This window comes from Caretta caretta, chromosome 11, assembly GCF_965140235.1.
Source record: "Caretta caretta isolate rCarCar2 chromosome 11, rCarCar1.hap1, whole genome shotgun sequence".
Lineage (NCBI taxonomy): Eukaryota > Metazoa > Chordata > Testudines > Cheloniidae > Caretta > Caretta caretta.
The window spans coordinates 2,315,774-2,334,443 of NC_134216.1; the positions used below are offsets into that span (position 1 = coordinate 2,315,774).

Below are 18,670 nucleotides of genomic sequence, written 5' to 3' on the forward strand. Positions count from 1 at the left end.
CTGAAGGAGAGGCTAGGGGTCAGCAAGGGTCTGCATGGGGAAGGCTCCCCAACTCCCTAAAAATCCCCTTCCCCTAAAAAAACCTATTCCATACTCCTCCCACCCACCCCCAACAGCCCTTCAGGTTCATTCCCAGGCTCCTTCCCTGAGGGGGAGGAGGGGGACAGGAAATAGAGTTCGGTATGTAGTTTTAATGAATTATTACTCAGAGTCCTGAATTAATAAGCCTAGTAAGGAATCTATTTGTCAAAAAAATGTCCTGAATCTTTTTTGTTGTCTGTATTGTGCCGACAGGTTTGAAATTACCAAAATAACTAAAACTGGCGTGATTACAGGGTGTTATTTTGACATATAAAATATGCAGAATTTGAAAATCTTGTGCGCAGAACTGTTAATGTTTTGGCACAGAATTCCCATGGGAGTGTCCGTTTGCAACCTGCTCTTAGCAAAGGACGCTTGGAAAGGTTCAACTCACCTCTGCACCAGCAGCGGTCTCCTCTTGGGCAGCTGGCTCCATTTGTGGATGACCTGGATCCCAATGCCCCTGGCCGACGCCGGCTGGAAAACACACCAGAGGCCATCAGTTTATCTGGCTGTAGCGGCAGCAGGGTAAGTCACTTGGCCCAGCTTGGTTCTTACTGGTTTTACGATCCACTTCTGGCGGCTACCACTCTCCTCCCAGGCCTTCCTCAGCAGCTTGATGTCCTGGGGAAGGATGAAGGACTGGGGGAAGAAGTTAAACTCCTTCTTGCCGAAACGAGCCTGCATCTTTGACAGGTTGCGCCACAGACGATCCTTCCTCCCGATTTGAAACGAACCAGGGAAGTGGTTTAACTGGGAGAGAACCAAACGAACAGCAGTAAAGAGGTGTCCTTTTGCGGCCACATCCCAGCCTTCCCTCTCCACACTACCCCTAGGCATGGGATACCCTCCCTCCCTCTCCTTCAAGCCCCCCCGCCCCCCAAGCAAGGTCAGCATGAACTAACCATCTCATGCCACTTTATGGCTAGCACTTCAAGGCCTAAAAATACTGTATCTACTTGAACTAGGCCTCTCCTGGTGATGTGCATGTCTATGGGGCAAAGCGTTACGTGCACCTACGGCAACCAAGCTGGCAGAAGCCCAGAGCCTGAGCAGCACCCTTGGCCAACATTTATCCACTTTCTTAGCTCCCCTTATCTCCCTGTATTCGTCCAGTCCGCACCAGGGTGGTATCTGGATCCAGCTCAGGTTCACCACACAGAAGCTAGAACCCCACAAGCCTCATTGCAAACACAGCCCTGAGCCAACGTGAACAGAGGGGCTTGGTGTCAAAGGGGGTGGGGGGTCAGCGCAGGAGATTCAGCCACAAAACCAATGAGTTTGGAGATTTCACCCAACAAGGATCAGACTAGATGTGCATGGCACATAGTAAAACGGGTCCCCCTTGCTCTACCCTCCCCTCAGACACACCCCCCACCTGCATCTTCCTCCACTACCCTTTGCCCAGCATCAGTTGCAAGGATCTCGGAGCACAGCTGTTACAGAGGGAGCTCCTGGCTGCGTTAGGTCTGTCAGGGTTCACTTCTCCTCTCCCAGGAAGAGAAGCACATATTACTGCAGGAGTTTTGGGGAAGTGGTCTCGATACTGCACACCATAAGGGTATACAACCCTGGCCGAGTTCCTCGGCCCGTAGCAATGGGTATCCAAGGAAGCGCATGCAGCTCGGCCAGACGGCATCGCATGCACTGAGCCCCGACGCTTTCATACCTTCTGATGCTCCTTGATGGCTCGGAAGCCAGGTGACTTCATGTGATGGCCCCAGCAGCCCAACCAGTCACTGTTTTCTGGAGGAGATGAGACAAAATTGGGGACCAAATTCACCACCTGCCCAGATTTCATCTTAAACAAGAATGCGGGATCATTCTCCCCAACTCACCCTCAAGGGGCAGGATTGAGGGGCCTAGACAGTGCGAGCAGGAAGCAGGCATGCCTGCTACTGACACCCCTCCGGCTCTGCCAAGCCAACCATGTTGGCTAGGCTCCAGCTTTTCTAGGTGGCTAGTTTCCCTGTGAAGCTATCACCGGTGCAGAACACCCTGCACTGAGCACAGACTGCACCTCTCATCTTCAAAGCACCATACATACATTAGTGAATTAATTCCCACAGCAACTCGGGGAGGCAGAAAACTAACCAGACCCCTTTTTACCGATGGGGAAACTGAGGCAGGGAGGTTAGCATCCTGCCCAAAGCGAATGGGAGGCAGTGGGAGAATACAGGACTTCTTGGCTTCCTCTCCACTATACTACAGAGCCTCTTTGCTGGCATCTTGTTATAATCCCGATGCACCGGGCTGAGGACAGGTGTCCTGACACAAGTAGGAGCCCTGCAGCTAGATTGGTCAAAGCCTGGCAGGACACACTGTAGGGGGAAAGATGGGCTGAATGATCTAAGGCGGCTTCTCCCTGCCCCCTCATTTCAGACTTGCACGTCAGCAGGAGCTCAGTGTTCATGAGTTACACCCATCCTACCAGACGCGACCGCTTCCCCAGCGCGCAGAGGGAACGAACCACTGAGCTAGGAGACGCAGGAGGACTCACAACCACCTCTCCCAGCCCTGGGCATGTCAAGCAGAAACAGCTAGCGAAGCCATCCTCTGCAAAGACCTTTGCGGCGTTGGCGACGTGGCTGAGGGGCTAGGCCGAGACCATTACGTGTATTCTCCTGCCACCTAACCGAATTCTAGTCTCCAGCAGTGAAAAGGCCAACACAGGCCCAGAGCAGAACTGCCCTCGGTTTCCCCCTTTGTGGGCAGCAGGATGAGACGTGGGAGGGATCAGACGCCTTCCCCTCCGGGCTGGGAGAGGGAGCTCACCACAACCCCACAGCCTCAGCGCCTGCCAACTCAGCCGACTTACTCTTGCTGACTTTGAAGTGGGATCTGCCAATGGTTTGCTTCACGATGTTGGGGGTGACGGTGCTCATCTTCCATCGCAGCAGCTTCCTCTGCTCCCAGGGGAGCTTCTCCACTGGCAGGGAAAGAAGTGATTGCAAACGTCCGGGATGAGGGGAAAACAAGAGCTCACCTTTCTGTAGCCCCTTCTGTCCTGAAGGAACCTAGATGCCTTTACAGCTTACCCGGAGGGGTGAATCGGGGCCAGCTGATTGACAGCCTGGGAGGAAAGGTGAAGCAGAGCACAGAAAGCTCAAGCAGGTGAAGTTATTACAGGAGGGCAAGGACTGGAGGGTGATAACTGAAGGGAATGGAGCGGGGAGAGCACCACCCAGCAGGGCTCGATCCCTTCCGTCAAACGGACCAATCCCTCTCGTGCCGGAGACCCTCAGAGCAAAGCGCCCCTTGTTCTCCCACGCTGGGAAGACTGCAGACAGCTTCTCCATGTTCTTAAGCCCGCTACAGCACTTTGACCCTTCCAAGCAGGGGATGGGCTGCCAGTTACCCCGGAGCTCTGCCCACGAGTACGTCTAATATCTTCTCTCTTCCCGCTGGCTAACACTCTAGGGACTGCGATCCCAGCACTGACCAGCCAGTTGTCTGGTTCAGCAGCCTCTGGAAGCTAGAACGGTCAGATCTTCAGAGAAAGGAGCAAGACCCCCTGGAATGAAATTAACTTTGCAAAGGGGGAGAGCTGTATTCTTGGCACCACCTCATGATCAGCTGCTGCCCCGAGGCACGGAAGGCTCCCCCTCTCCAACCTCACTGCAGACGTTCTTAACCACAACCATTTCTAACCCCTTTGGGTATTTTAACCCTGCATAACTGTTTGCCTCAATAACATGGGGCAGGGAGTTCCACCAGCTTTAAGAATTAACCCGTGGAGGTGGTCATTTTAGTTCATTCCTTTCATTTCGCAGAGGGGGTTACTTGTTCTTTTATCCCGGGATGAGAAGGGAGCACCTAACTGGCATTACTGTGCCACCATTCACTCCAGCCCTCCACTACTTCCGGTTCCTTCCACTCCCAGTCCGTGCTCATGGCTCCTCCCTGCCCCTTTCTGCTCTCAGCACTCAGAGGTGCTCAAACCCAGTTCACCTTTCTCATCCCGAGTACTGAAGTAGATGGTTGGAGGCACGGTGGGGAATAAACTGCATATGAGAGCTGGTTTGAGGATTCGTTCTTGGGCTGCAAGTGGCTGGGTCAAACACTCAATACAATTCCTGGAAAATAAGGGAGGGAGGGTCAGAAGGCTGGACTGTGTTGAGACAAGGGACGAGGCACTGACAACAGGTCCAGAGAAACGGGCATCCCCCAGTACAGCTCCCTGGCGGCCTCTCTCAATACCAGCTCCCTGCAATTCACCCCCATGGGCTCAGAAATTCCGTGATGCAACCGGCACCAGGGAGGGATCTAAGGCTCTGAGGCCGGTCACGGAGAGGCTGAGCTGTTTCTGCTCCAGGGCAGCAAGGAAGCCTGGCTGATAGAAAGGGAAGGATCAGGTGGAACTCCGTTGTCCTGACTGGAGGGGGAAGCTACCCCAAAGTGATCTGCACTCCCTAGATCTGCCCCTGTACAGCTGCCAGCCCGGGATAAAGCCAGCCCTCCCAATCCGCCAACCGCAGGGACGTTACACTCTCGCAGGGCGTGGCTGTCCCTCCTATCAGGAGTTTTCACCCCTCACTCGGGGACACCTGCAGCAACCGACTCCAGCAGCTTTCCTGTGCTCCGTTTTCTGAGTGAGTTTAGTGATGGCGGAAGGCATCCCACTGAGAGCCCTGGAGCACGAGGCCCAGGTTAGCCGCACAGGCTGTGTCAGAGCAAGCGCCCCTCTTCCCGCCAGGGGGCCATTTCCGAGGGCTTAGAGGTACACGCTGTCTCCATGGCCTAGTCGCTCCCTGCTGCAGGAGCCCAGGGGCCAAGCAGAGCCAGGCTCTTTGGCCATTTGTGACATTCAGACTGGTCCCTTAGACACTGGAGCAAGGTGCCCGGCAAGCCCAGCTCCTTTGCCAGAGGCCAGGCAGCTGTCAGAGAGCCGCAACTAAGTCCAACTGGGGCAAATCCCAACCTGTGTCCAGGAGTAACGAAGGGATAGGAGTGAACTGAAGACAGGTGCTTTACCCTGCAGCTAGCGAACAGGTGTTTCTCGTTAAAGGTATTTGCAGACTAGTCTGTATTGGGGACAGAATGCCTCCAATCAGCTGACTTTGATTTGAAATCCAGTCACTACATGTACTCTGTATCCTACACCCAAATGGCTTCCCTCTGCCAAGGGGCCAAGCGCCTGCCTGAGACACCAACCACTCTGCTGTAGGACCCCGTTTAGAACAACTAACCTGGAAATTAGAGCCACAGAGCCATTGGGCGATAAACCTGTGACGGAGGAGCTGTCTGACTCGCCTGCAGGAGGAGGAGAGACTAAATTAGACAAGGACTGGGGATGTTGTTGGAGATGAGGGAAAGTCTGAAACCCAAGGACCACCAATGCTCTTCAAAGCCTCCCTCAACGCCCCCAAGCAATCACAGGAAACTGGCCAGGTGGGCTACGCACAGGGGTTTCAAACGATCCCTGTTCAATGCCCCACAAGGCCTGCAACTACAACCAGCCAAACACCAGTTCTAATTCTGGGGCAGAGAAGCCCAGATACTGGTGTGACATTCTGCACCCATATTCACCATAGTGATAGGAATAGGATAGATCTTCTACAACCTATGTCATGTAAAGTGTCAATGGAAAAGTTATGGTTTGCTGAATAGGATTTTCCTATTTGAATGCATGTATCATTTTTGTATCTGAAGTTATGAATACTGACTATGTGCGTGTATTTAGGTGATTGATCCTGGGTAACACCCACAAGGGCGGGGTACATTCAGTCTAGCCAGCACATTGTGAATGGACTATCCAAAGTTAATGGTTCATCAGCAGACAATGGGCCATGGAAAGCCTTAGTCTCACCTAATAACTCCATTTTGGTACCTGTATTTTTCCACAAAATGGGCTGGCAGCTTGGCTTTAAACAAAGGGGTTCCTGCCATATGGAATAAGCTATAAAAGGGAGACGTGACATCACATGGGGCCTCAATCCCCGCCCCACACTCCACCTGGAAACACCTGAGGAACAAAGACGGAACTGGGGGAAGTGCTGGACCCAGACTGGAAAGAAGGAAGCCTGCCTATGTATGAAACACTGGTGGACTTTTACTTATCTGACCAGGTGAGACACTGCTTAATTCAAACCCTATTTAGTATATTAGGCTTAGATTGCGGTTTTGTGTATTTGCTAGGTAATCTGCTTTGATCTAGAAAAGGAGTACTTGTGGCACCTTAGAGACTAACCAATTTATTTGAGCATAAGCTTTCGTGAGCTACAGCTCACTTCATCGGATGCATACTGTGGAAAATGCAGAATATCTTTTTATATACACACAAAGCTGAAACCTGCTTTGATCTGTTTGCTACCCCTCAGAATCCCTTATTAGCGCTCTTTCTTTAGTTAATAAACCGGTTTTATATTTTACCAAAAGCCGTGCGGTTTGAGTGAAGTGCTTGGGGGAAAATCTCTGCCCAGGAACCAGAGTTGGGGCACGTCCACTTCCTTTGGAGAAGTGGCGAGCTGGGTAATAACTCAGACACTGGTCAGGCTTTTGACCAGGGCAGAACAGTACAGCTCCGGGGTCCTAGGCTAGGGAGCTGGGGGTTTTCTGGCTGGAGCCTCACTCTACTGGCAGCTCTTGAGTGGCTGAGGAGAAGCCTTCATGTACCTGCAGCTGGGTGTGTCCCTGCTTGGGTGAGCACAGCTCGTGGAGGGGACTGCAGTTTGTCACAGCATCCCGGGGTGAGAGGGAGCCCCAGCTGGTGAAACAGAGGGCTCAGTGGTACCCCAGTTCCAGTGGTGGTGATGGTGGGGGGAGAATCCATCACACCTGGGTCAAACATTCCTGAGAAGCCATGGCCCACAGCCTCACTCACATCCAGCTCTCCACATCCCAGCCAAGCATCCTCAGCTAGCTTGTTTGGAAAGCAAGGAGAGCAGTGCTCATCGATCCCCAGTCACACACATACACATAGCCCCAGCTCTTCTTGGGACAGCCGCACTAACCCTCCTCTTCCTCCTCATCCTGACTGCAGCCATCTTCCAAGCCATCAGGAAGCTCTTCTTCTGCATCAGCTTCAGGCTCCCCAGGGTCGAGCAGGGGCAGGTTGATGGCCGCCCTAGAACACAAGGAATTCAACGGAGAGTAAAGTCCATCCATGCAGCAGCACGCGTGGCGTGTCTCCATCATCACACCACGGAGGAATCTCAGTGGCCCTCGAGAAGGATCTCCGCCATGTGCCTGGGCTGACGTACGTTACACCAAGGCAGGGCGGCTAGAGCATGACACCTGCCCATCTGTCTTTGCTACAGAGATCCCCAGGGCACCTATACGGCTCAGATGAGAGGAGATGCGGGGCAGCACTTCGAGACATTTTGGGAGCCAAGGTACTTGTTGTGATGCTACACCCCATATTCGTCCTAGAAATATGGTTCTGATATGAATATGGCATAACGAAGATACACTTCATGCCAGATGGCTCATGTAAGATCTCATTGGCAAGGTTCTGATTCACTGAACGTGATTATCCAATCTGTGTGCCTGTATCATTTCTGTATCTGAAGTTAGGAATATTGACCATGTATCTATTCCAAATGTGCTACTCTGGGTGACACCCACAACTAGCTCTTCAGGTACAACAATGGAAAAGCCAGAGAGGACTGATGGCTCATTAGCAGAGACAATGGACTGCGAAAGAGCTCAGTCTTCCTGTGGATGCTCCAAGCAGCCTGCAAGTAATGGCTGCTACGACCCTGCAGAGACATGGGACGGAGTTACCTGGTACTGGACCCACCCCTTGGTATGCTGGTGTTTTTCCACTGGGAGACAAACCGTTCCCCCCATAGACAAGAGCTATATGAGGTAGGGGAGTGACATCATCATGGTTCTCCTCTGTCTCCCCGCCCAAAGAGACACTGGGAAACACCTGGAAACAAGAACTGAACTGGGGGGCGGGGAGGGGGAGAAGCTGAGCCCAGACTGGGAGGACGTCCAGCTTGTGAGTGAAAGCACCTGAAGTTCCAAGCTGCAGACCAGTGCTGCTGGCTTTCAAGACTCTGCCATTTTCCTAATTCAACATTTAGGGTGAGAAATAACATTTTGTAATCTGTTTCTTTGTGTACCAAGCTTAGTTTGCGTGTTTTATTTGCTTGGTAATCTGCTTTCTTCTGTTTGCTATCTCTTATAATCACTTAAATCTGCCTTTTAGAGTTAATACATTTGTTTTGTTTATTGTTAAACCCAGTTTGTGCAATTTCAAACTGGGGAAGGGGGTGGGGGGGGCAAGAACTTGTGCACATCTCTCTTCACATTGAGGGAGAGCGCGAATTTTTATGAGTTCGCGCTGTGCAGATTTTTCTATACAGCGCAAGACGTTATACCTTTGGGTCTGCACTCCAAGGGAGCTGGGCACCTGAGTGCTGGGGCAAGTCCCTTAAGCTGAGTCTTCCCACAGCTGATCTCTGTGTCTGTGTCTTTCCGCAGCAGGGTGTGGCCCAGCCTGTGTGTGTGCTAGAGGAGGCTTAAGAGCCTGGCTCAGCAAGACAGGTTAAAGGGGGCCCATGCTGGCAGAATAGGTGGGCTCAGTGGTATCTCAGTACATCAGGTAGCACCTTAAAGGGGGGCAACCCGTCACACTTGTACCCTGGTCATGCTGGAGGGCAACAGGCTTTTAAAACCCAATGTGTCACGCAAAACAGGAACTCCTTTTGCTAACTGTGGGCCATGACACCCAAGCACATCATGGGGGAGACACCTGGGACTATTTATTGCCCTTCTCTCTAGCCCCAGCACTCTGGAGATGCAACTCAATTCCACCTCTTCCCCCACAACCACTCAAATCCCTTCCTGCTCTGCATGGTCTCCTGGCATCCTCTCACTTGGAAACAGAACCCCTTCCCCTGAATCTCAAGGGCTGCTGGGTACCATGACCTTGCTCTGGGAGATCTTTGCTGCATGTTCCTCTCCATAAGAGCATAAAAATGGCCAGACTGGGTCAGACCAAAGGTCCATCCAGCCCAGTGTCCTGTCTGCACACAGTGGCCAGTACCAGGTGCCCCAGAAGGAGTGAACCTAACAGGTAATGATCAAGTGATCTCTCTCCTGCCATCCATCTCCACTCTCTGACAAACAGAGGCTAGGGACACCATTCCTTACCCATCCTGGTGAAGAGCCATTAATGGACTTAACCTCCACGAATTTATCCAGTTCTCTTTTAAACCCTGTTATAGTCCTAGCCTTCACAACCTCCTCAGGCAAGGAGTTCCACAGGTTGACTGTGCGCTGAGTGAAGAACTTCCTTTTATTTGTTTTAAACCTGCTACCCATTAATTTCATTTGGTGGCCCCTAGTTCTTATATTATGGGAACAAGTAAATAACTTTTCCTTATTCTCTTTCTCCACACCACTCATGATTTTATAGCCCTCTATCACATCCCCCCTTAGTCTCCTCTTTTCCAAGCTGAAAAGTCCTAGCCTCTTTAATCTCTCCTCCTACGGGACCCGTTCCAAACCCCTAATCATTTTAGTTGCCCTTCTCTGAACCTTTTCTAATGCCAGCATATCTTTTTTGAGATGAGAAGACCACATCTGTATGCAGTATTAAAATGTGGGTGTACCATGGATTTATATAAGGGCAATAAGATATTCTCCATCTTATTCTTTATCCCTTTTTTAATGACTCCTAACATCCCGTTTGCTTTTTTGGCTGCCGCTGCACACTGCATGGACGTCTTCAGAGAACTAGCCACGATGACTCCAAGATCTCTTTCCTGATTACTTGTAGCTAAATTAGCCCCCATCATATTGTATGTATTGTTGGGGTTATTTTTTCCAATGTGCATTACTTGACATTTCTCCACATTAAATTTCATTTGCCATTTTGTTGCCCAATCACTTAGTTTTGTGAGACCTTTTTGAAGTTCTTCACCGTCTGCTTTGGTCTTAACTATCTTGAGCAGTTTAGTATCGGCTGCAAACTTTGCCACCTCACTGTTTACCCCTTCCTCCAGGTTATGAATAAGTTGAATAGGATTGGTCCTAGGACCGACCCTTGGGCAACACCACTAGTTACCCCCTCGACTTTGAAAAATTACCTTTTATTCCTACCCTTTGTTCCCTGTCTTTTAATCAGTTCTCAATTCATGAAAGGATTTTCCCTCTTATCCCACTTTCCTCACTTGCAGTTCAATCCCCTCCCTTCCGCGCCCCCCATGTCACCTCCACGCTTGCATAAGGCCAGCTCAGTCCCTAGGGAAGGTTTGGTCTGCTGCACTGAAAACACAAACCTGGATCCTTCGACTGCAGGAGCAGCCCCTGAGTGGCAGAGCTGGGTCTGAAACTGGCTGGGCTTTTCCAGGGACGGGTGAGCACTGCTACTTCAGAACCGGGCTGGCGCTGAGAGACACGTGCTCGGTTTTCAGACATGCTTCAGCAAGCTGCCGCAGCACCACTGTCCTGAGAACTGAGCAAACTGCTACAGGAACCCCTTTACTGGAGCAAAGACAGGCAAAAGGCCCTGACTGCAGAGGCCGAACTTCCTCCGCGCACGGGAAGCGCAGTGAGCCTGGCAGATCACTGGGGAAGTGAGATAATTAGACAGATCACAGGGGAAGCTGCAAAGGGAGCGAGGTCCCTTTGATCTGGGATTTAGTCACAAAGCTTTACCCAATACCTGACAACTCACCTGCCATTCGTCCCTGCAGACAGACAGGTTCTCCAAAGCTCAGGGCACTTCCCTTTCATTTTTAGCAGGTCCAATTAAACAGTCACCTCTGTCTAAATGTTTGTTATTAGCACAGGAGACCAACCTGAGCAACACCGTCTGCACCACAGGGCTATTTGGTTATTAGTACACGTCAGGGAACTGCTCCCGCACAGGGGCATCAGCGCGCTTGAAAAAAAAACGTTGAGCCAGCCGGCAGCTGCCTAATGCCATGCTGCAGCAGTAACACCTACTTAGTACTCATACAGCTCTTCCCAAAGGGGAGGCCATATAACTGACAGATAGGGAAACTGAGGCACAGATGGGCGGTGGAGAGACTCACTGAAGGTCACACAGGGAGTTAGGGGCAGAACCAGGGACAGAAGCCAGGCATACTGGCCGATTCCCTGTCTGGGGCACATGGCTTCTCTCAGTTCGACAGCTGTAACGGATCATGGCACATGGAAGCAGTGCTCCTAGGTAACCTGCCTGCATTCTCAAGCAATCATCTTCCCATAAGCATCCACACCCCCAAGTAGGAATCTGGAACGGCTCTCAGAACAGAGAGAATGCAGGAGCCCAACACGAGCTGTGCCTGCCGAGAATTGCAGAGGGGCACCAAGGCCACGGCAGCCCAGTTGACCCCCCAGCTCCACAAAGGAGAGATCACGGAGGACTTTTCCCATGGTACTCACTCTGGGTCTCTCAGGGGAGCAGCCTGCTCCCACTTCGCATCCTTGCTCAGCTGGATGGTGGACATCTGAGCTGCTACCGCGGAGATGTCGGCATGGTGGGCTGGCTCGCTTTTCTCCACCTGGTCTCCACTGCTCAGGGCCAGGAAGTTCACAGTCCGACAGGGCGCACTGGGGTCCGAAGAGTCAGAATTGGAGGCTAAGAGGCGAACACTGATTCGTTTCGTGCAGACAGCGGCACTGTCGGGGCCAGCCAGGCTCAGGTTACCGCTTAGGCACCGGTTACCCATCTCCAAGTTCAAGGGGGTGGCCGTTTCTTTTGGGCTCAGCTGGGTGAGGAGATGCTGTTTCCAGTGGCTGTTCCTGTTGAATAGGTTGTACTGGAAGCCCGTGTTCATGAGGCAGGAGGTCTCAATCCTGCGGCCAAATTTGTTGTAGGTGTTAACTTTCCCGCTCAGTTTTCTCACGGCCTCTGTGAGCCGGATCTCTCGTTCCTTGGCTTTTAAAGTCTGCACCCGGCTCTCGCTGTCCTCCAAGTACAAAGAGGTTCGCTCGGCTCGGAGGGCCGCACTGGGCTGAACTGGAGATAGGCGGGACATGGGGGTGGCGTGCTCCAGGGCAAGGCCGTTGCCTTTCCCAGATCTGTTCTCCAGACTCATGGAGGAGCCGTCCCCGTTCCCCCCACAATGGGACCAAGATATCGCAGGAGACCTAGGGGGGGTCTTCAGTTTCTTGTTCTCCGGCGACTGCAGCAAAGGCACCTTGGCACTGTTTGGCCGTAGGAAGGAGTTATTGTTTAGCACTGGTTTGTACTGGCTGGACGTTTGTCTACCTGAGCCTAGAGGAGCACTCTTCCCCCCTGAGCCGGGCTGCTCCCCAGCTGCACTCGGCCGGGGGAACGGGTTCACCGCCGAGGATGCCATGCCGGGGTCAGCCTGGAGAGCTCTGGGTGGGAAAGGAAGCTGTCGGCTCTCCAAAGCACCGGACCGTAAGCAGATGGACTCGAGCCGCTGGTAGGGCTTGTGTCTGAGGTAAGAGCGCCGATACAGCAACGTGCTCCCAGCGAGGTCCGGGAAGGGATGGGGCGGGGACCGGGAGAGGGGCAGGCTCTGGTCACTCAGGTGACTGCTGCATAACGAGGCTGGGTACAAGAAGCAGGCGCGCTGGGGAGGGATCCCTGAGTGGATTGGCCTGTGGTCCTGGAAAGTATTTACATGCTTTCTTCCTAGCTTCCAGATGGGCTTCACCTGCTGCTGAGCGAGGAACCAGGCCTGGCTCTCGGGGGATCTCTCCGCAGCTGGAACGGGGAGTTGGAAGTTGCTTCCCCTCTTGAGGCCTATGCTATAGTGCTCCGGTTCTGCAGAGGCCATGGAGAGCCATAGCACACCAGGCAAGGGCTGACTCAGAATAGGGACTCAGACGGGATCACCAGCATCTTCTCCAGGGTCCTGTCAGCCTGCAGCAAGGACACAGTAAGCAAAAGCCTTCAGCTGCAGCCCGCACCACTGGCAAAGCTCACCCTGCCCAGTGCCCAGCACCAAGGCAGAGTGAGCTCTGTGCGCACTGGACAAAGCCCTGGCTGGGATGATTTAGTTGGGGTTGGTCCTGCTTTGAGCAAGGGGTTGCACTAGATACCTCCTGAGGTCCCTTTCAACCCTGAGATTCTATGATTCAATGGACAGTACCACAGTATTAGAGGGGACGGGTAGGTGGGCTGTGCTTACTCCAGCCATCCCTGCCTATCCATGGCTGCGCCCCTCCCCACGCTGCAGAGCGAGCCCATGGTGCCTCCTGAGGCTCTGCCCGGGCATCCCAGTGAGAAGTGAACGGCACTTCCTGGGGCACAGGGGCACTCGGGTGAGAGGCAGCGTCTGAAGTTCAGCGGGAGGACGGGGACATTCCTGATGTCAGTTTACAAAGCAAATGCCAAAGAGGGAGTGACCACCCACAGCAACATTTCAGCCCCCCGCCAGGCGTAGGACTGACAAGGAGACTAGCTAAAACCCACCTGGGGGGCCCTGAGCTTCACCCCTAATACTCAAAACAGGCTAGCTAAAACCTCAGCTGATGTCACCTTCATCCCCTCCTCCCACCCCGGTACTCGCCTGGGACACAGGCTACAGAAGCCCCAGTTTGGCAGAGACAGATCCAGAGAAATCCAACCAGAAAGAGAGGATTTCTGTCTATTTTGAGGGCTCACACATGCAAGGCTGGTTACAAAATATTAATACACTCTTCGAATTCAGGTGATGGGAGCGGGGGCGAACCTCAGGAAACTAGTTGGGAAATGCAGGGGTCACCCTCAGCATGGTATGAGCAACACACACCCAACCCCACTGTTAGGAAAGAGATCACGGGGCGAGAGACCGCAGCTGTCAGACTGATTATACGGTCCCCCCCCTCAGAAGCGTGCGTACAACTTGCGGTGCTACCCCCAAAATAGAAAAGTGAGTTTGCCACCCATCCTTTTGATGAGAACCGCAATTTTAGAACAAATGCTGTTGCTGAAGTCAAAACTAAACACAGATCACAGACTGAGGATTGACTGCTCCCCTCGGAAGTCAGCACCACGGGGTCTCCACACAGCCATATGCATGCAGACAGGCCGATTCAGTGTGTTACCCCAGTAAGCGGCACACTACTCAAGGACTGGCTGTTGGAGCTCGCTCAGATGAGAGCCACACAAACTCACCCAGAGTACAGTGTTTCCCAGGACAGAGGTGAAGATACAGGGCAGTAGGAAGCAGGCAAGAGATTCTCTGTTCTTAGTTCTGAACTCTCAGAGATGGAAGCTCTCTCTAGACTGGACACAAAGTCAAAGAACAGCTGGTCTCTCACACAAAAGTGGATGCAGCAGAGAACAGCTCAGCGAGGCCTTTAAAAGAGCTCTGTCCACACAAAAGCCTTTACTTTCTTAGCCAAGTACAGGAGAGAAATCCCTTTTCACTGCTGCTTTGCAGTTTCGCAAGCAGCTACAAAAGAACAGATCCAATTGCCAAAAAATACAGCCACAGTTCAATGAGTCAGCAGATGAGACATCACACCAAGCCTGGTGGACAATACGGCCAAACCCCTTCGAACAATGTCAGGTTTACAGCATTCAACAGTTGCAGCATTCCTGACTCATGCACACAGGTCTTGAGATCGCAGTGCTTCTCTTAAAGACCCAGCTCCCGGAGTCATGATTATGTGACAATCTCAACTCTCAAGTTTCTCACCCTCCTGGTTGCAGAGAAAAGCCTGAACGTGTCACCTGAGTGTGCTCCAAAGGCTCAGGCCTGGGCTACATTAGAAAATAAGGTCTGTTTACCAACGGTCGATGGACCGTTGACCTAGCGCTGTCTACATGGGGACTTGGGTCAGCTTAACCATGCTGCTCGGGGGGGGGATTGGTCACCGCTCGGGGCGGCGGGTTACCCCTGCCGACGGGAGAACCCCTCCTGCCGGTGGAGGCAGTGTCTATGCTGAAGCCCTACAGCAGCAGAGCGTTGGCAGCGTGGACAAGCCCCCCGAAACCAGAAGGCTAAATAAGATCCCAGTACATAGTCTTGCAACATTTCATGATTTTTAAGCCAATCTCACCATTGGGGGGGGGGGGGGGCTGTCTCCACTTGTAACCATTTCTATTCTACCTGGCCATTCCTTTGTGAGGGCACATTTATTGGCAGCCATACCAAAAGGAGATTCCGCTAAGATAAACACAGCAGCGTCTACATTAAACACAGACGCAAAACCCAAACCCTACCAAACCAACGTGCTCCCCTGTGCACACTGGAGAGAGGGGGAACACATGGGACAGATGTTCGTCACATGGTTTAACGCATGACTGGAAAGCACCCAGATACTGTGGTGATGTGGATAAAAGAAGAACCCGGACAGAACAGAATTAGCAGGCTGAATTAATTCCCAAACGTTCGTTTACCTTTCGCCACTCGGGAGCCTTGGCTCTTTTTAACTGTACTACACTGTTAGCAGGAACTCACGGACAAGGAGACTACAATCCTTGGGAAGGGGGCAGGCAGAAAGCGTATTAAGTTTAGCACAAGTTCCCTTTGGAGCAGCAGGAACAGAATTTGCCCTGTAAAGAGCCCTCAAAGCTCAGAATATTGGAAATGAGCTGGGACCCAGATACAACACGACTTGGTGGAGTCGGATTCTGGGGCACTGTCAAAATAAACAGGTGATGCAACGGGCATGGCTGCTCTCTGCCTTAGAAAGGAGCCATGTGCAAACTCAAGGCCACCAGGTCCAGTTGAGGAGACAGCTCTCCAGAGATGAGTGGACTCAGTCGGACAAGCAGAGCGCCTAGCAGGGATCATCTGCAGACCTGAACTTTGACAGGAGTTAATGGATTTCATAGCCCTAGTCTGAGTCCCGCTCAGGACAGCGGCGACCGAACTAGGTGAGATGTGGTCTCCCTAGAGGCTTTGTTCACATCAGCGGCAGGCTCTGCAGAGAGATACGGACCAGTACAGGCCACAGGGACTGAACAGAAGCAATCTCTCTGGGTCAGGCCCAAGACAGAGGCTGTGCCCTGCTGCCTTTAGCTGTGGATGTCAAGCTGGCACCCTTCCCCAGCACTACTCACTAAGGGGGTGTCTACATAGCAGCTGGGCGCATGGTTCTCAGCAGGGATACATGGAGGCACTGAAAGTAGCAGCGTAGCCAGGGCAGCAGCCCGGGCTAGTCACCTGAGTACAACCCCCCCCCCCCCGGCCCCCCCCGGCACATACTCAAGTCATAGCTTGAGCTGCCATTGCCACGTCCAGCACAGTGCCTTGAGCAAAGCTAATGCGTCCATCTGTCTGTGCTATGATGCAAGCTCCTGGCTGCAGGGTAACCATACCCAAGGAAAGCACCCAGAGAATCCACCTGTGGCTCATTGTCTGGACTATACTTAGTTCCCAGGTCCCAGCTCTGTGAGCTGGCGAGAAAAGGAAGCTTGCTGCCCTCACGTCCTGAAGTGCTGGGTGCGAGCGCTGCTCAGGGCAGGACTTCAGTGCATTGTTCTTTATGAGCACCATGTGCATGGCTGCGAAGAGCTACCAGTGAGAGCCTGTGAAATATCTGCAGGTCCCCACAGACGAACAAGGTACATGGGCCTATGTACTGCCTGTCCTCCCATCCTGCTCACTAGTGTTCACAGCATCACAACAAACACTGCTACACAAACCTTGGCACCCACACGGTTCACTGGAGCACCAGCACTAGGAAAAGGCAAAGTGGATAGCACAGACCCGCCCTCCTACAAACTGTGGCTCGCAGCCCTTACGGTTCTATACTGATCTGTCAATAATGCAAACAAGGAGACCAGTGGAGATTTGCTCCCGGCAGAGAGAATCAAGCCTGTTGCATGGAATGAAGTCGCGCAGTATTGTGTCACCTAGTCTGCACCCAAAACACGTTCCTCCCTGTTGTGACAGTCACATCGATTAGCACAAGACCAAGAGTGAAGCCAAGACACCATGAGCCGCTGGGATTGAGTTACTCCTGGTAAACAGATTACTTAATATTTGCTTCCAGCTCTCCTTCCCCAGGCACACACAGACTGCAGAGACACTCGAATTCTGAAGCTATTCCAGGGGACAAATCAGACTAATCTGAGAAGAAACAGTGTAAAAAGGAGCAAGGAAAGAAACCCGCCACCCAGGATATGCCTGACTCAGGGTACGTTTACACTTAAACCTCTCCAGTGGCACGGCTGCAGCACTTTAGTGTAGACGCTACCCCGATGAGAGGCCTTCCCCCGTAGGTGCAGGTAATCCACCTACCCGAGAGGCAGTCGCTCAGTTGATGAAAGCATTCTTCCATGTCTCTCTCTCCACCAGAAGTCGGTCCAATAAAAGATATCCCCCCCCCCCCGCCTTGTCTCTCTAATACTCCCCACAAACAGTTATACGACATAGTGTTAGCAGTATAAATTATACCATTAGAGTTCTCGCGGTCAGCTTCCCCGTGTGGACAAACTCACAGAGAAGGCGCATGGTCAGAGATGGGAAGGAAGGAAAAGCGAACCCTGCAGAGATAACAGAGTGAGTTTACTCCGAGAACAGGAAATAAAGAATTCACGGGGCCACTGGCAAAGCACAGGACAGACAGGGACCAACTCTCAGAGGAGAATTCTTCAGTAGCTGGAGATTTTAGGTACTTGCTTCCTCATTCAAAGCTACACCGTTCTCGAGCCAGCTAACCTCAAAGCACTCACTAAAGGTGTTACAAAGCAAGCTAGACTGGACAAAGCTTTGCACCACCGCTGGGAACAACCCCTGCCTGGCCCCAGGGAACAGGCTGGCTGATCTGAGAACTTTCCATTCTTAACAGCTAGAATTGCACGGCTGTGCTCAGTCATTGCCACGGAACAAACAGAAGTGCGAGGGGAAATGCCATCGCCTCCCAGGGGAGAGGTCTCACCTGACGGCACCCCAGGTGCAAGGCATAACACAGATCTTGCTGACTGACACCAGGGGAGGTAAGAACTGGGGAGCAGCATCACAAGAGCAGTGTCTGCCAACAAAGGCAAGCAATGGGTTTGAAAGCAAACTGAAAACCAGACTATCAACAATCCATGTCCTCGGCTCTTCCTGCAGGAGAAGTAGCAGCTGCCAGGAACAGGCCAGCCCTGCTCTGGAGATTCTCCCCCCCAGCCCCTTTCTTGTGGTTAGCATTCACGCCGCATCTGAAACAGAGCCAGGTATTGCTACCGCCACGTCCCCTAAAATCTCTAGGGCAGCCTCATCTTCCATTGCTCTGTTCCACGAGCTGTCATGACCATCAGCCCTGCCAAGCCACCAACGCCAGGTGGGGGAGCTGGGTTCCACCCTGGCTCACAAATCAGCTGCAGAACGATTAACTGGGGGGTGGAATCATTATTGCTGAACAGACCAGCTTGCCTCTCAGCTCCCAGGTAAGCGGGCAGGGCTGAGAGTCAGAAACAAACACTCGTGAACTGAGCAAATTGGAACTGGATTCATGGTAAGACACATACAGGGCCCCTGAAGACCATTTTTAGAGAGCTACCGAGTAGAACTGCTCTTTGGTATAGTTACTGGATTTACATAACACCTTCAATGTTGATCTAAGACCTAGTGAATTCAGCAGGAGTTTTGCCATTGCTTTATAAGCACCATGCAGTGCATGGCCGGGGACAGCGAGCTGTCTCCAGCAATTCTCCCCACCTCTGCCTCTCCAGCCTTAAGACACGGAAACACAGAGGAGGGAAGTTTTCCCTGTTTGTGCTGCCAGGATAGTG

General features: G+C 52.4%; 2 protein-coding genes across 5 annotated transcripts in view; one reads left to right on the forward strand and one right to left on the reverse strand.

Moving 5' to 3' along the window:
* ARPC2 (actin related protein 2/3 complex subunit 2) overlaps positions 1-18,670 on the forward strand; it is a 308,635-nt gene that overhangs the window by 52,621 nt on the left and 237,344 nt on the right. The window lies entirely within an intron of this gene.
* TTLL4 (tubulin tyrosine ligase like 4) overlaps positions 1-18,670 on the reverse strand; it is a 49,085-nt gene that overhangs the window by 20,080 nt on the left and 10,335 nt on the right. Inside the window, exons 1-9 of one of the 3 annotated variants that reach the window (XM_048868678.2) lie at positions 14,114-14,221; positions 11,425-12,877; positions 7,035-7,147; positions 5,271-5,334; positions 4,033-4,157; positions 2,900-3,010; positions 1,751-1,827; positions 640-834; positions 476-558 (exon numbers count right to left, since the gene is read on the reverse strand). In XM_048868678.2, the coding sequence (XP_048724635.2) occupies positions 476-558; positions 640-834; positions 1,751-1,827; positions 2,900-3,010; positions 4,033-4,157; positions 5,271-5,334; positions 7,035-7,147; positions 11,425-12,791 (2,135 nt within the window). In that variant the 5' untranslated portion in view covers positions 12,792-12,877; positions 14,114-14,221. Of the gene's footprint in view, positions 1-475; positions 559-639; positions 835-1,750; positions 1,828-2,899; positions 3,011-4,032; positions 4,158-5,270; positions 5,335-7,034; positions 7,148-11,424; positions 12,878-14,113; positions 14,222-18,670 lie in introns of those variants that run through there. The other 2 variants (XM_048868679.2, XM_075117690.1) reach the window with 2 other exon arrangements.